This window comes from Trichomonas vaginalis, chromosome I (genome assembly GCF_026262505.1).
Source record: "Trichomonas vaginalis G3 chromosome I, whole genome shotgun sequence".
NCBI lineage: Eukaryota > Parabasalia > Trichomonadida > Trichomonadidae > Trichomonas > Trichomonas vaginalis.
The window spans coordinates 21,475,528-21,491,305 of NC_067203.1; the positions used below are offsets into that span (position 1 = coordinate 21,475,528).

At 35.4% G+C, this 15,778-nt stretch overlaps 10 protein-coding genes and 2 pseudogenes across 12 annotated transcripts, besides 1 other annotated feature; 4 read left to right on the forward strand and 8 right to left on the reverse strand.

Annotated features, from left to right (window-relative positions):
* Window positions 1-15,778: part of a mobile genetic element that runs on past both edges of the window.
* On the forward strand, window positions 1,325-1,861 carry TVAGG3_1025670 (protein of unknown function, DUF4106 family; the record flags this gene model as incomplete). The annotated part of the gene is made up of 1 exon (XM_051254979.1): window positions 1,325-1,861. The coding sequence occupies one exon, from the start codon at window positions 1,325-1,327 to the stop codon at window positions 1,859-1,861; it is 537 nt and encodes a 178-aa protein (XP_051080553.1).
* TVAGG3_1025680 (uncharacterized protein) lies at window positions 2,258-3,064 on the forward strand (the record flags this gene model as incomplete). The annotated part of the gene is made up of 1 exon (XM_051254980.1): window positions 2,258-3,064. The coding sequence occupies one exon, from the start codon at window positions 2,258-2,260 to the stop codon at window positions 3,062-3,064; it is 807 nt and encodes a 268-aa protein (XP_051080554.1).
* Window positions 3,093-3,239, forward strand: TVAGG3_1025690 (protein of unknown function, DUF4106 family; the record flags this gene model as incomplete). The annotated part of the gene is made up of 1 exon (XM_051254981.1): window positions 3,093-3,239. A coding segment is annotated over one exon (147 nt), but the record flags the coding sequence as incomplete, so codon positions are not given.
* TVAGG3_1025700 (uncharacterized protein) lies at window positions 4,802-5,248 on the reverse strand (the record flags this gene model as incomplete). Its single annotated transcript, XM_051254982.1, has 1 exon — window positions 4,802-5,248. The coding sequence occupies one exon, from the start codon at window positions 5,246-5,248 to the stop codon at window positions 4,802-4,804; it is 447 nt and encodes a 148-aa protein (XP_051080556.1).
* Window positions 5,465-6,082, forward strand: TVAGG3_1025710 (protein of unknown function, DUF4106 family; the record flags this gene model as incomplete). The annotated part of the gene is made up of 1 exon (XM_051254983.1): window positions 5,465-6,082. A coding segment is annotated over one exon (618 nt), but the record flags the coding sequence as incomplete, so codon positions are not given.
* On the reverse strand, window positions 6,151-6,298 carry TVAGG3_1025720 (annotated as a pseudogene). The gene has a single exon. A coding segment is annotated over exon 1 (148 nt).
* On the reverse strand, window positions 6,731-7,203 carry TVAGG3_1025730 (annotated as a pseudogene). The gene has a single exon. A coding segment is annotated over exon 1 (473 nt).
* Window positions 7,930-8,795, reverse strand: TVAGG3_1025740 (organellar and viral DNA polymerase type B; the record flags this gene model as incomplete). Its single annotated transcript, XM_051254984.1, has 1 exon — window positions 7,930-8,795. A coding segment is annotated over one exon (866 nt), but the record flags the coding sequence as incomplete, so codon positions are not given.
* TVAGG3_1025750 (uncharacterized protein) lies at window positions 10,690-11,532 on the reverse strand (the record flags this gene model as incomplete). Its single annotated transcript, XM_051254985.1, has 1 exon — window positions 10,690-11,532. A coding segment is annotated over one exon (843 nt), but the record flags the coding sequence as incomplete, so codon positions are not given.
* TVAGG3_1025760 (uncharacterized protein) lies at window positions 14,611-15,091 on the reverse strand (the record flags this gene model as incomplete). The annotated part of the gene is made up of 1 exon (XM_051254986.1): window positions 14,611-15,091. A coding segment is annotated over one exon (481 nt), but the record flags the coding sequence as incomplete, so codon positions are not given.
* TVAGG3_1025770 (uncharacterized protein) lies at window positions 15,111-15,266 on the reverse strand (the record flags this gene model as incomplete). The annotated part of the gene is made up of 1 exon (XM_051254987.1): window positions 15,111-15,266. The coding sequence occupies one exon, from the start codon at window positions 15,264-15,266 to the stop codon at window positions 15,111-15,113; it is 156 nt and encodes a 51-aa protein (XP_051080561.1).
* Window positions 15,286-15,687, reverse strand: TVAGG3_1025780 (uncharacterized protein; the record flags this gene model as incomplete). Its single annotated transcript, XM_051254988.1, has 1 exon — window positions 15,286-15,687. One exon carries the CDS (start codon window positions 15,685-15,687, stop codon window positions 15,286-15,288), a length of 402 nt encoding a protein of 133 aa, XP_051080562.1.

Genomic DNA, 15,778 nt, shown 5'->3' on the forward strand with positions numbered 1-15,778 from the left:
AAATAACTTAGTCATTGCACCAACACAAGACCCATTCACTCTTACAGACGTAAAGGGAGCAAATCAAACGTCATTCGCCGAATTTTGCAAAGACAAAGTTGACTTAGACTTTGGTTTCTCAAACCTCAACACTGAAGTAAACTACTACTTCAATGCTGCTGGAACTGCTTGGGACCCAGTTAAGTTCACATGCGAAAAGTTTGAATGCAAGAGAATAGAAAGCAGACTTGCAGTCTATATGTTGGACCCAGATATTTCAAATGCTTTAGCTGCCAAATATATTGCAGTTCCACTTATGTTCCCTATACACCAAATATCTGTCAAAGACTTTGCAGGTGAAGTTGGAAACCAAAGTGCTGACCCAGGTGCAAGAACAGATATTGCCTTAACAACTGCAATGAAACATGCAGATACTATGTTTGTACTGTTCAGACGAACTATAAATGACTATTCTTGTTTCTACAACCCCGGTATTAAATATCATATAAACATAGATGGCAAATATTATCCAAGAGAAGAATATTCTACAGTTGAGGATATGAGGTCATACAACTTGACATTAGATGCTATGAACTTTAACAACAACTTCACAACAACCATTAACCCTGAAATGCAAAGTTCTATTATGCCATATGTGAAAGTATGGACTCATACAGGAGCTCAAAACACTCAATATACAAATGGAGACCGTTCAAACTTTTGGCTTGGCATTCCATTTGCTGACTCAGAAGACTTTATGGTGGTATTTCAACTGTTGGTACAGTTCAAATACAATATACTGGTGACAGAGACGGTCCAGATGAATTGAAAGCAAAGAAGTTTACAAAACCAATAGCACTTTTCACGGAAGATGCTCTTTTGAAGATTCGTTCGATGAAACCTGCTGGGGCTCCTCAGATTGGTATAACGACAGCTTCCATCGAGCAGATTTTGGCAGCAGGTCAGTAAGTTGTTCTTGAACTGACTTCTCTCCGTCAAATATTGACAGTACGCCAGTTTTGACATAGTATTGTATTAAAAACTTACCTTTAGAAATATCGGTCAGTTTTGTTGTTATATTTTTGTCTGCTTCAAGAACTTTCACCATCTCGGTTATACCAACTTTCTTTGCTTTATGAAAATATTTTGGTTCAGCAAAGACTGCTATTCTATAACATTTTCCATTGTTTGTGTAAAGAACTACTCTGTCAATGAACTTGTATTGTTTGTGTGTGTAAACTTTGTTCTGCTTCAATTCGAAGAGATACTCAAATACGTCCATCTTTTTATTCTAAGTAAAATGTCATTTCCGAAAAATAGAAGCGTAAGTGTTTCAAAAGGTTTAATGGCGGTGGCAGATGTGAAGTTAAATTCACCAACTCAAACAAACAGTCAAAGTGTTGTTGTCAATGTCAAAGACAGAGATGTTGAAGTGGGGAAACCATACGAAGACGAAAATGGTATAACAATAGTTCCTGTAAAAGAACAACCAACATATCCTGAAGTTAGCAGAGACTTAAGTTCTGTTGCAGATATTCGAAACGACTACCAACAACTTAAAGACAAACTTAAAACTCAGGAGAAGATTTGTCAAGCTTTAGGTATAATGTTAAACTTGGTCGAACACAACCCTGTAAAAGTGAACTCATATGTCATTGCACCTCATGAAATTTTGAAAGAACTATTGAAACTTTTGACAGAGGCAGACGATATAAACATCAAAGAAATAGAACCCGACATTGCTTGCTGTGGTGTTTCATATAATGTCATTGACAAGATATACGTTATGAAAGGAGGTGAAACGTTGAACTTAAAATATAGTTTCCCAGACGTCATAAAAATATTTGACGACCACAACATTTCATTAAAATTTACTTGCTAAGTAAAAATGTCAAAACTTCTTGAAAGATGTTTGAAGAAAAACAATATAGACTTTATTTCATGTAAAGGACTTTACACACTTTTGAACGATATGAAAGACCCTGAAGACAATGGTTTGTTCGTGTAGACAAAGGAAAGTTCTATGTCTTTACAAAATATTTGAACTTCTTAGACAGAGACCCTTAATGTAAAGGACTTTACACACTTTTGAACGATATGAAAGACCCTTAATGTAAAGGACTTTACACACTTGTTTTGTTTGTTCGTGTAGACAAAGGAAAGTTCTATGTCTTTACAAAATATTTGAACTTCTTAGACAGAGAACTTCAAGAAACGCCATGTGAAAGTTTAGATGAAGTTCTTCTCCACTTTCAGAAAAACTTTTAAATATATGTAAATGGCAGAAGACATAGTGGTTTATACTATTACGACTAAAAACCCTGAGTCATATAATTCTATAACAACAAACTTACAAAGTCCTCAAGGACGATATTGTAAACTGACCTTAAACACGATGACGACTAAAGCCTGTTTTGCTCTTTTGACACCAGAAGATTTTATTGTTGTGAATGGTAAAAAATACTCCTTTGAAGATACTTACTCAGATATACCACCAACAGGTTTTGTTGACTTATTTAATACTTTAAGGACGGATGTAACATGTGCTGCAACTAGAGCAGGTTTCATTATGTTTGGATGTCCGACTGAGTTTAGTATAAACGATATGAGCTATAATACAAAACTTATATCTGGTTTTTACTACCAACAGTTTCCTATAACAGGAAAAGGTGTCATACAAGGTTTGTCTGTTCCATTGACTTTAAGTACACCTATTTTATATATTGTTTCAAACTTAGGTTCAAAGTGCTATTCGAATGTCGACAGAAACTACTATGACCAAAAGATACTCATGCGTATAAACAACACTTTCTCTGCTGGTTTGCCTATTGTTCATTCGAATGCAGAGTTTTCAGCTTTAGTAAACTCAAACACTTTAGCAAACATAAACTTAACCTTAGTTGACGCAAACTTTGTTCCTGTAAAACTTTTATGTCCTATGTATTTGTCAATGACGGCAGAAAGTTTCGAATTGGAAGATGCAACTGGTGAAAGTATTGTACTACAAGAACAACTTCAACAACAAATAGCTCAAGAACAACAAATGCAACAAATGGAACAAATGCAACAACAAAGTCAAGAATAAAAAAATATTTTTTTTTATTTTTATAAAAATGTACAGAATAGACGTTTCAGATTTTTATGACTTCCAAGCGTTCAGAAATATGTGTCCATTTAGAGACTATAACAAAGCAGTCGAGAATTTGAAACGTTTAGTCATTTATGTCGACTCTGCCCCAGAATGTTATGTCATGAAAGAATGGGATGTAGTCTTTAACAAACCTAAAGCGACAATAGTTTCAGAACAAGAATGTAAACAGAAACTTAAGAAAATAAAAGTTGTACAAGTTGGCATGAAGATGTTAGATGCTTGGGATATCTTATTGTCAAAGTTAGAAGATTTTTCAGTTCGTGGTATAAAGTTTTATACACCTTCTCCAAACTTCTATTCTATCTTCACTGGATATAAATACGAACAAGTAGAATGGAAAGAAAATGTTATAGAAGCTTGGTTAGACCATGTCAAAGAAATTATATGCAATGGAAACGAAAGAGTCTATGAGTATATCTTATGTTGGTTTGCAAACATCTTACAACATCCAAGTGCTAAAAATGAAACTGCTCTCATTGTAATTGGAAAACAAGGAACAGGTAAGAACACTTTCTTTACAGATATTTTGTGCAAACTGTTAGAGGGCTATTCGAATCCGAATATGACAAACTTAGAAAACATCTGCGGTAAATTTAACTCTTCAATAGAGAATATGAAACTTATAGTATGTAACGAACTTCAAAGTATAGATACAACAAAGGTTTTAAACTCAGATGCTTTGAAGAGTCTTATAACAGACAAAGTTGGAGTTGTTGAAAGAAAATATAAAGACCAAAGAGTTTGTGAAAATGTTGCAAATTTCATTATGGTTTCAAACAACGCTGTTCCGATGAAGTTAGAAAGTTCTGACAGAAGATATGTAGTTGTCAGAACGTCAGAAGCTCATATGCAAGATACAGAATATTTTGACGCTTTGTCAGAAACTTTGACATCTGACTTTTACAACCACTTGTTCTCATATTTCATGACATTAGATATTTCTAAGTTCAATCCAAGACAAATTCCACATACCGAAGAGAGACAAACATTGTTAGAAGCAAACAAGAGTGTATATGAACTGTTCATAGATGAAACTGACTTTGAGTGTTTAGATGAAAGGTCATTGTACGATTCGTATAAACAGTATTGTCAAGAATATGGTTATATGACAGCGTCTAAACGAACATTCTTGGCAAATGTCAAAAGTCTTTTAGACATACAGAATGGTATATATACAAAGAAAAATTTTTCTGAGTAAATTTTAAAAAAAATATTTTTTTTATCCGATAGAAAAGATGACAAAATTCATCTCAGTAAACAAGTACATGTCAGGACTTAAAGAAGAACTAGACCCATTCACATATTTGAATGTTTACTTCTACCATTTTGAAAAGTCTTCATTTGACAAAGTTTGGAACATCGAACCAGTTAAGTTTGCTATTGTGACTAAAAATGGTGCGAAATTTGAAGACTTAGACATAGAAGGTTTGTTAACAGTCAAAGAAAGTTTTGACAGAAGGTTTTCAAACCTTAAAGAAGGCAAAGCATACAAACTTGTTATACCTTATGAACCAAAGAAAGCAGACGACTATGAATATTATGAGTCTAAGATAGTTGAAGTTCAAGGTAAATTGGGTAAAAAGATTTTAGAGTCTAAGCCGGTGTTTACTCCTAAAGAGGAAGAGAACATTGACATTGACTCAGAAATGTTCTAAAAATAAAATTTTATTTTTACATGTCAAATTTCTTTTTCTCTGGCTCTGGTTCTTTCTTCTCTTCTTCTACTTTCTTTTCTTTCTTTTCTCTCTTCTTCTTTTCTGGTGGAGTTATGTCAAACTTCTCAGAACCATATTTTTGTAAAAGTGCTTTGTCATTTAATAGCTCTTCTATTCTGTTTTCTATTTCATTTTCAAGAACAGCGCATGTGTCTTCTTTGCATTCTAAGAAGTTTTGTTGGACTTCATCTCTCCAAGAGGCGTCATCTCTGTCAACAAGTCTGTCATTGACAAATTTTAAGACTTCTCTGCTTAAGGTTTTATGGTTCTTGTCATATTCCCAGAAACAGAACTTTAGAACAAATTCACCTTTCTTGTTTACACTATGTAAGATTTTATGGTCGACAGATGTTTTGCTGTCGAAAAGCTTGTCTCGAATATAGATAGCGAAATCGCTAGACATTTCCTAAAAGATAAAATTTTTAATTTTTCTAAAAATATGTTAGAAAAAAAGTTTGCTGACATTGACAAGAAATTTGAGAATGTTTTAAATAAGAACAAGAGGAAGTTAGAAAATGCTCAGATAAAACCCATACATGACAAGTTCTTATTTGCTCAGAATGGTATAACAGGTCTAATTGCACCGCCTGGGTCTGGTAAGACTTTCACTTATCTTAAAATGGCTGCACAACAACAAGAACTAGATGAGAAGAACCCATTCTATGAGTTAGTAGTCATTTGTAGTACTTCTGGTCAATTTGACCAAACCGTCAATTCGTTCAAAGATATTATAAAAAAGTCTAAGTTAGTATGTATAAAAGATACTGAGTTGTTAGATTGGATAAAGAAGTACCAAAGAAGAGTTTTGAAGTACAATGCTATAAATGAGTATGTCAATTCTAAGTTTAAAGACCCAAATGAGGAAATGCAGAGAATATTAGAGAAGAAACACTTCAGAAACAAACAGAAAGAGATAGAATACATTTCGAAGAAATTGCAATCTTACGATTGGAAGACTTACCCTCACAGATGTCTTCTTATCTTAGATGACTTTGCTTCTCATCCTTTGTTAAAGAACAGAGAACAAGACATGTGTCGAATTCTTAAGAAGCTCAGACACTTTAACATTTCAGTTGTCATTTGTGTACAGACAGCCAAGAGTTTAAGTAAGGATGTAAAGAGAATACTTACTGACATTGTACTTTTCCCCGGATTGTCCGAAGACGATTTCATGGAACTTATGAAAGAGTCCATGGCAGGTAAGTTTGACAGACATGAACTATGGGAGAAGTACAAAGTCATACAAGACCCTCATACTTCTTTCAGAATTCATATCTACGCAAACAAAGTTCAAATTGTAAAAAGTCAAGCGTAAAAATGTAAGTGTTTGAGTCTTAGTCTGTTGTGGTGCTGGGGCTGTCGGTTCTTCTGGCTTTGGAAGACATTCAGGAAGAGTTCTTCCAGTTGTCCGTTTGTGTCCTGTCGGAAGGAAGAACTCGGAATGTCAGAAGGAAGGACTTTTCCTGTCGGAAAGAAAAACTTTTCCTGTCGGAAAGAAAAACTTTTCCTGTCGGAAGGAAAAACTTTTTCTGAAGGTCGGCCAAAAAGTTCTCAATTTTCGAAAATTTGAATGGTTTACGGACGGACAACAGAAAAAATTTTTCCTGTCGGAAAGAAAAACTTTTCCTGTCGGAAAGAAAAACTTTTCCTGTCGGAAGGAAGGACTTTTCCTGTCGGAAGGAAGGACTTTTCCTGTCGGAAGGAAGGACTTTTCCTGTCGGAAGGAAGGACTCGGAATGCCAGAAGGAAGGACTCGGAATGCCAGAAGGAAGGACTCGGAATGCCAGAAGGAAGGACTCGGAATGCCAGAAGGACTCGGACAAGACAATTTACTTTATAGAGCTACCTGAGCCATCTTTGGTGTCAAGCTTGAAAAATAAACGCTTTACATGTATTTTTCAGCAACTTCGTCAAATAATTTTATAGCTTTGTCGATCTCATCTACTTCAAACGTTTCTTTACCTTTCGTGGGAGCACCATACATTTTCTCAAACTTTTCAAGTAGTTCTGTTTCAGCAGCTCTCATATCATTTACAAACACAACCTTGACTCTATTGACTATACTGTCATATCTTTTAGTTATATTATATGTTCTTCCTATCTTATATCTCTTTGTATTGAAGTCCTTCGGTTTCTGAACGATGTAAAGTAAGCCTTCACTGCAACGTTCCGTATCGAATGAACCATATGTTATGAAATTATATCCAACAACTGGGTCAATCCAGAACAAAACTAGTGGTATAAGACTTTTGTCGATGAGATATGCTGTAGTTCCATGAAATCTTACTGATATCAAAAGCTCAGGATTTCTTGTCAAAATTTTCTGAGTTGAAGCATTTCTAACCCAGTCCTTTGCTCTCTTTCCAGATGGAGATATAATGTCTGACAAAGAATATTTTTTGTATTTCTTTGAGTATCTTACGTTTAAATCACCTATTCTAACCACCTTGGTCTCATTGTCTATCTTTTTAACTGTTTCAAACTCAGTGCTTGTCATTTCCTGTTCTTACATACAAAATAAAAAAAAATATTTTAAAAAAACTAGCGTTAATTTTATTTTTTCTATCTTGTATAAAAGATATGATTTCAGGGATTTTTTTTACGATTTTCATAGAGTTTTGGCGACCAGGGTTTTTCCCCTGCTCGCATTTTTTCACGATTTTCATGTGTTTTTTTACGATTTTCATGAGTTTTAGGCGACTACGGTTTCTTACGTACTCGCATTTTTTTACGATTTTCATGAGTTTTAGGCGACCCCGAAAAAAACAGGGGTCGCATTTTTTCACGATTTTCATAGAGTTTTTTTACGATTTTCGAATGGAATCTCGTTCCTCGGTTTTCCGAGGGTCGCAATTTTTCACGATTTTCATAGAATTTTTTCACGATTTTCGTACGGAATCTCTATCCTCGGTTTTTCGAGGGTAGCAAACATATGAGGAAATTCATGAAATTTGGTCATTTTACTCAGCAAAAATATATTTTAGGTGAAGAGGTGAGATCTCACCTCTTTTCTCACCTCCTTTCTCACCTCTTTTTCACAAGCGTCTTACATGAATTGTACGATGTATATTTGAAATCCTAAACAGTTTTGTAGCTTCTATTTCTTCTGTCAGTATGTCAAAAGTTTTAACAATGCCGAATGTTTCTTTATATTTCTTCTTGACATCAGATAGAAGGAAATCGTCAGCTGTTGGATAGTTTTTGTTCAGAAATGTCAACATGTCCATTTTATCTTCTGCTGGTTTCTCTGCTTCTTTCTTTAAATCTGCATAGTCGTTTCGCATTCTTTCTATCTCTTTGACGGAGTAGTTATATTTCCTCATTGCTGCTTTACATTTTGAACATTGTGGGTTCATTTTAGCATTGTACATTGAAATAAAACCTGCAAGTATGACTAAGGCGTCAATGGTTTTCTTTAACTCAAAAGTTGCTGGTTTTATCTGTTCGTTCCATACTTTACCTCTTCTATCTTTATCTCTTATCTGCCATACACATTTTGCAACTAACGAAACAAAGTTGTCGTAGGTCTTAAATTCTTCAGATTTGTATATGTCAGAGATGTTCTTATATACCATATCGCAGTCTTTGTCCATGACTTTGTGGTTGCAATGAAATCCAAGAAACTCATAGTTTACCTTACGTATGAACTTCTTGGTTTCTACTGAGTCAGTTGCTTTGACTTCTATTTCATCGAATTCAGGAATAGTAAGCTTTTGTTGTTGTATTTCAGGAAGTTTAGGTAGATGGTCAATAATATCCTGCATTTCATAAAGATATTCTTCATTTGTTTCATCTTTTGCACTACAGTCTAAAACTCCTTGGAGAAGTTCTTGCTTTATCTTCTGGATTTCTGTTTCGAAAGTATATGAAGAAGGAATGAAGCTTTTCATCTCTACTAACATTGAAGTTGGGTTCATGACTAACGAGTTTGGTGCTGTTGTTGCTAACATGTTCTTACAATAAAAATAAAAAAATATTTTTTTAAAAAAACTAACTTTTTTTATTTCGGGAAAATTCATGAAAATTCAACGGGTGAGAAAAGAGGTGAAAAAAGAGGTGAGATCTCACCTCTTCACCTAAAATATATTTTTGCTGAGTAAAATGAGTTTTGTGTGTTTTCTACGGTGGAGCCACTTTTGGCTCGACCTCAAAAACAAGCATTTTGTGAAGAATATACCAACCCGCGGGATTCCGGCGGTTGCTTTTTTATACAAAATTCAACGGGTGAAAGAATACGATGAAGAAGTCATGACAAAACATAGACAAGAAAGTTCATGAGAAATTAGATGAAGAAGTCTCAACAAAACAAGCATTTTGTGAAGAATATACCAACCGCCGGAATTCCGGCGGTTGCTTTTTTATACAAAATTCAACGGGTGAAAGAATACGATGAAGAAGTCATGACAAAACATAGACAAGAAAGTTCATGAGAAATTAGATGAAGAAGTCTCAACAAAACAAGCATTTTTGTGAAGAATATACCAACCGCCGGAATTCCGGCGGTTGCTTTTTATACAAAACATTGACGATGAAGTCTCAACAAAACAAGCATTTCGTGAAGAATATACCACCTGCCGGAATTCCGGCGGGTGCTTTTTATACAAAACATTGACGATGAAGTCTATCTCCTGTGTTGTTTGTCAAAATGTCATGTTGTCAACTTTTCAGAGAAGTTAAAATGACCTGGTGACCGAGTGACCTGGTGACGTAGTGACACCTAAAATATATTTTTGCCGAATTCAATAAAAATAAAATGGTTCATTTACTCACAATATTTTTGTACAAAACGACCCCAAACTTTTAACCTCTCTTCTGCAGCTTCTAATGAAACTTTAGCGAGTTCATTTCTCTAAATTCTCTCTTTAAATCTTCTTGTTCCCATTGGTCTAGTTCGTATGGAGAATCTCTATAACCAGAACATATCTCATGTTCATGTTCTATTTGTTTTTCGCGCATTTTTCTAACTTCTTGTTCGAACAAAGGTTTAGCATTCTCTGCTGTATCTTCAAGTTCTTCTTCATCTAATTTCTCATGAACTTTCTTGTCTATGGAGTCCAGAATTTTTCCAACTGCTATACAATATTTTGGAGAAGCCCACATTGCTATATAGTTTACGAGTCTTGGGTCTACATACGTTCCTCTAACCTGTTTGATTTCATCCGGAATTCCTGCATGAACTGTGTATAAAAAGCAACCGCCGGAATTCCGGCGGTTGGTATATTCTTCACAAAATGCCTTAAAATACTCTTCCAGGACTTATTTTCCAACAACTTTCTAAAGTCTTTCCTAAACTGCTGACACATATTTGTTGCATTTATATAACCATCCTTGTCTCTACGTAAGACTTCAATACCGTTGTAAGTGCCTTTTGTGAATGTTTCGCCATTAGATTTGTTCGTGAACGTTTTTGCTTCGACTGTCATACTGTTCTTACAATAAAAATAAAAAATATTTTTTGGTGGGACGTCGGACATTCGTTTGTGGCTTAACCGTCGGACATTCGTTTGTGGCTTAACCGTCGGACATTCGTTTGTGGCTTAACCGTCGGACATTCGTTTGTGGCTCGACCTCAAAACAAGCATTTTGTGAAGAATATACCAACCGCCGGAATTCCGGCGGTTGCTTTTTTATACAAAATTCAACGGGTGAAAGAATACGATGAAGAAATCATGACAAAACATGTACGTTCATGTTTGACAAAACATTGACGATGAAGTTTATTTCCTGTGTTGTTGTCAAAATGTCATGTTGTCACACTTTTTCAGAGAAGTTCGTTTAACCGAGTGACCGAGTGACCGAGTGACCTCTTCACCTAAAATATATTTTTCAATACTTTTTCAGCACTTTTCCGTAGTTGTATATGAAAGACAATTCGAGATAAAAGTCATAGTACAATGGAATTATATGCTGCACACCGTTTGTTGTGAACCAAAATTGAAAGTCAGAGAAACTGTTACTAGGTGGTTCGTAGAATTTAGAAGCAAAGTCATAAAAGTCCTTACCGATACAAAGAAAACTGTTGTTGCTTGAACTGAAACTTGCATGACACATGACATTTTGAGGGTCAAACACGTTTCTATAAACTGTCAAATCTGCTGGTGGGAGTATAAATTTAAATGGACCATCTGGTGGCAATGGTTCGTTCTGGTTTAGTAACCGAAGAAATTGCGCCCAAGAACGTTTGTCTACTCCCCAATATAAAAACTCTGTATCTCTTGGAGGGTTAATTTCAATCTTTTGAAATGAAACTGTGGAGTTCATCTTGTCGTATTCTAGTTTCAGATAGTATGTTCCATTTAGTAAAGAGTGGTATTTTTCTTGAAATTCCCAGTAGTATTTGTTTATTTGAGTTTGAAAGTCATTTAGAGTTTTTTCAAGACTTTCGTCTGAACGAATTGTAAAGATTTTCATTTCGTCAAATTTTTCTATTAGACCATCAGAACCTTTATACTGACCGTGAAAATATACTGCGAACATGAATGCATTAGTTCTATTTGAAAACAAAACTCTTCTAAATCCTATTGCCTTTGCATCTGAAGGACTTTGAAGCCAACGAATTGGATAGTCAAACCTGTAAGATCGGGATGAAATTTCTTCATCTGAAATATTTCTACCAGCGTTTGTAAAGATATAGTCTAACGGTTTTGTATCTGCTACTTTTGTTCTTTGTTTTTCAACCTGAAGCATTTAATATATGTAAAAATATACTGTTTTAAAAACGTTTTAAAATGGTATGCAATTTTTTATTTCATGCAATGTTTTATTTCTGTGCCGTCTTCAAGTATTCCCCAGTACTTACGCTTGGAGAGGACATGAACTTCGGAAAATACCTTGTCTAGCTTAAAACAGCCCATCTTTTCACCGACCATTCCCATTTCAATGAGTTTGTTATAGCCTTCCTCGTTCGTCATGAGCGCATCGATGTTCTCGTAGTATACCTTCACTTTGGATTTAACCTCGGAGAAGAATTTGTTGTAGTTGTCAAGGACTGCCTTTGCGAACTGAGGATAAGACCAATGTTCGACAATAGGTTTTACTGTGGTTACTAAGCCATTTTGACCTTGAGTAAATTCGTATTTCAAAACAAAAGGAGAAAACCTTTCAACAAAGTTGTCGACCTTCTCATAGTGTTTACTCTTCATCTTTTGAGGTTTTTTAATGGAATATCCCCATGTCGAATTCATAAGCAATTTGAGTGTCATTGCAAGTTTGGGGTTTGAAGCTTTCCTAATATCATACATTTGTTGTATGACTTTTCCAACTGTATAGTTCCTTCCCGGGAACTCACCATTTTCGTTTGGAATTCCAGTCGGGATATATTGGACAAACCTCATGTACGCAGCGTTAAGGTCGACATAGTATATTTTTTCATCTGAGTCGAACTTGTCGCATCCGATTGGTCCAGTTCGTGGAAATTCAAGTGAGTCTCTTATCTTTTGAGAAACTTCTCCTGTTATCTCATAAACATCGTCAAAGCAACCTGTTTCATATAAAACCTTCTGACCTAACTCTGATGCTCTCCAATACAATTTGACGTCAATTGGATGTCTCAATGGAAGTTTGTTTATAGCATCTTGAAGTTCTTGCAACCTCATTGGAAGTTCTTCTGGTTCAGGTTGGTATCCGAACAATCCAACTCCTTTTGGAGCTGTGTACTTCTTTTGTGCTATAACTTTGTCTGGAACAACTTTTGGTCTTGCTAACAGTGAAAAGTTTGTTTCGTCTTTTGGTACAAAAGTTTCTGTCAGCTTGTCATCTGGAATTGGTTCCAACAAACCTTTCTCGAAAAGAATGTTAACAGCTCTGACAATGTTGCACTTACCTTTTCCGAACAATGGGTTTGTAAGACTTTCGTTCAACATGAAGTGGTTGTGGACAAGTACAATCTTCAACCATGGTAAGTCTTTGTCAACAACATAGTCGTCATGTGAAGAACCTTTAGCTGTAGGTATGTTAACGCGGATATTGACATTTGCCAACGGTGCAATTTTTGTCAATTGACTTCTGAGAATGTACCTTGTTTTCACACATGACTCAAGATACTTCATCTTCTCTTCTGTAACAAGACCAGAGTTCCTGAGACATGTAAGAATACAAGGTTCATTGACAATTGTTTCAATTGAATTGTAAATTCCATACCTTGTCAGGTTAATGTCAGACTTATTTCTGAACGGGAAATACCCAGCATGTTGTCTGACTGCTTGAGGGTTGGGTTGATACCATTCGAACTTCACGCTTGCAATTCCTTCAATTGCATTCAAAATATCTGAGTCGGAGTCAAACATTTGTTCTCTCTTTGTAGTCTTGAAAGCGTCAAGAAGTTGTGCGGCTGTTGTGACATTGCCATGTGCATAGTATATATGACCATCCAAATCTTTTACGGTTAGTCTGAGATTGTATCCTTTCTTATTTCCGTCTTGAATTGCAGCAAGTACTCCCATGAAGCCTTCTTTGTTCTTTCCTTCGTCAAAGTTTACTGTAAAGGTTCGACCAGATGTAATTTTACTTCTAACTTCACGATACTTCTCATATGCATATCTTGTTCTTTCCATTGGAGCATGTGCGTCTTCACCTTTTCCTTTTTTCCGTCTCAAAGGATGCAATTGTTCGTCATGTTTCCAGTAGAATCTGGCAAAGCCGTCGTGTCCTTCAACCTGTGGCTCAGTAACATTGAAAGGCATATCCATAAGACGCTCTTCTTCTAACCTCTCTAATCTGTTTGGATAATTTGCGCGTGCTGTTTCTAGGTCCATTTCGTAGGTCAGACCAGACAGTTTGTCATAGACTTTTATTGGCTTTCCCTTCCTATATTTAAACTTCTTTGAAACTCTCCAACCATATCTTTCTAACTCTGCTTTTATTCTAGCAGACCTTCTGTCCATTCTATATGGGGGCATTTTTATAAAAATAAAAAAATATACTGTTTTAAAATGGTATGCCATATAGCTTCTTGAATTTGTTAAGAAGTATTTTAACGTGTTTTCCATCTGTATCTCTAGTGTTTACATAAGCATAGCCTTCCTTAGTAAAACATACTTGTAATTTCCTATAGTTTACGCCGGTATAAAAGTAGAAAGAGTCTTGTTCTTCGCTATAGTAGTAAAACTCAAACGTATGCTTACCATAGTCTGTAATTTCAATTGTTTCATCTTCTAGTTCGTCGACAAATTCGAATACAATATCTCCAAATTTGCTTTTGTTCTTACTGTTTTCAGAACAAGTGACCCAACGCAAGTTTTCAAGTCTATTGTCGTTTCTTATACGGTTTATATGGTCTACAAAAGGTAAATTGTTAGGATTCAGTATAAAATGAGTTGCAATGACAACATGTTTTAAATAGCATTTCCCACTCATATTCATAATAGCATATCCGTCATTTCGCTCCCATTCGCTTAAAACTCTTTTTGTCTTTTTGTTTCTGACTTCAAATGACTCACAACAGTGAATTTCATATTTCTCATCTAACAAACAAGTTTCCCAACGGTCTTCTCCAACAAACTCAGCGTACATTTCAAATAAAATAAAAAAATGTTTTTTAAAAATATTTTGTTTTAAATGGTATGCCATTTCATATTTCTCATCTAACAAAACAAGTTTCCCAACGGTCTTCTCCAACAAACTCAGCGTACATTTCTATAAAAATAAAAAAATGTTTTTTTCTTTACTTTACATAAGCACTTGCTGCCATAAGCCTTTGACGCCAACCCATACCAGCTAATGAAGGTTGACTTGGTTTAGTTTCAATACTAAACTTTGGTTTTGGTTTATCTTCAGTTTTTGGCTTCCCTTCTTCTATTGGTTTTTCGTCACTTTTCGGTTCCTCTGACTTTACCTCACTTGCTGGAATAGTTGTGTCGTCAACATCTTCATAAATGTCATATGCCATCTGTTTCTGTTTTCCTTTCAACTTTTTGTGTTTGTTGTAAAGTTTAGAATATTTCGACTCTAAGTCAATGAGATGTTCTATAATGAACTGTTGGTCAGTGAAGTAAACTTTTCCATCTGTTGTCTCATAAACTCCTTCAGACTTCAATATTTTATTTGTGAGAGTCTGTTTCTTTTTTGAGATACTAGCCGTTCCATTTCTATGAAAAGTGACTTTGTAGTTAGAGTTTGTATTTCCAGACCTAGCACTTTCTATTATTGAATTTTTCTCTTCATCTGTAAGTTCTTTGACAGGTTTTGACAATGGTTCTGAACTTTTTGTTTGTGGTGTCAAATCTACCGTTTCAACTTCTTCGGTCATTTCATCTCAGTAAAAAATTTTAGTTTGGTTTGTTTTCAACTGGTTGTTGAGGTTTTTTAAGTCGGTCTAAAACTTCCTGAGGTATAGGAAGAACTTGACAAACACGTGGTGGTGTAACTGCTGGAAGCCGACAAAGCCATCTTGAGCCCATTTGTCTCAAAGCTGTATTGTTCATTTCATCTCAGTAAAAAACTTTACATTCCCCACGTTTGAGGCGGTTGAGGTTGGTTGTTGTTTACCCACTGTTGTGCATGGTTATATCCTCTGTTAAAGAATCTTTCACCTTGGTCCATATAGTGTCCTGCTTGGTTATAGTAGTCATTTGCTTTGTTATAGTAGTTTCCTGCTTGTCTTCCTACATTGTCCATCCATCCTTGAACTTTTCCTCTTGTTTCAGGATTTGGAATAAGATTTGCTGCATCTCGTGCTACCTCCCAACCTTTCTGTACAGTTTGTATAATAGGTTGTGCTTTCTCTTTCAGTATACCTAATGTACTCAAAATCTTCCTTCCAATTCCAAATGCACCTCTGGCTAGTGTTCCCACTGCGGGTAAAAATCTAGATGCGACTCCTGCTAATGCGCCAAATAAACCCATTTCTTATGGGTTAAAAAATGACGAATCCAAACAAGGACCCCTATGTTTCTAAGGCAACAAAAAAAGCACTCATGATAAAAATCTTTAGTTC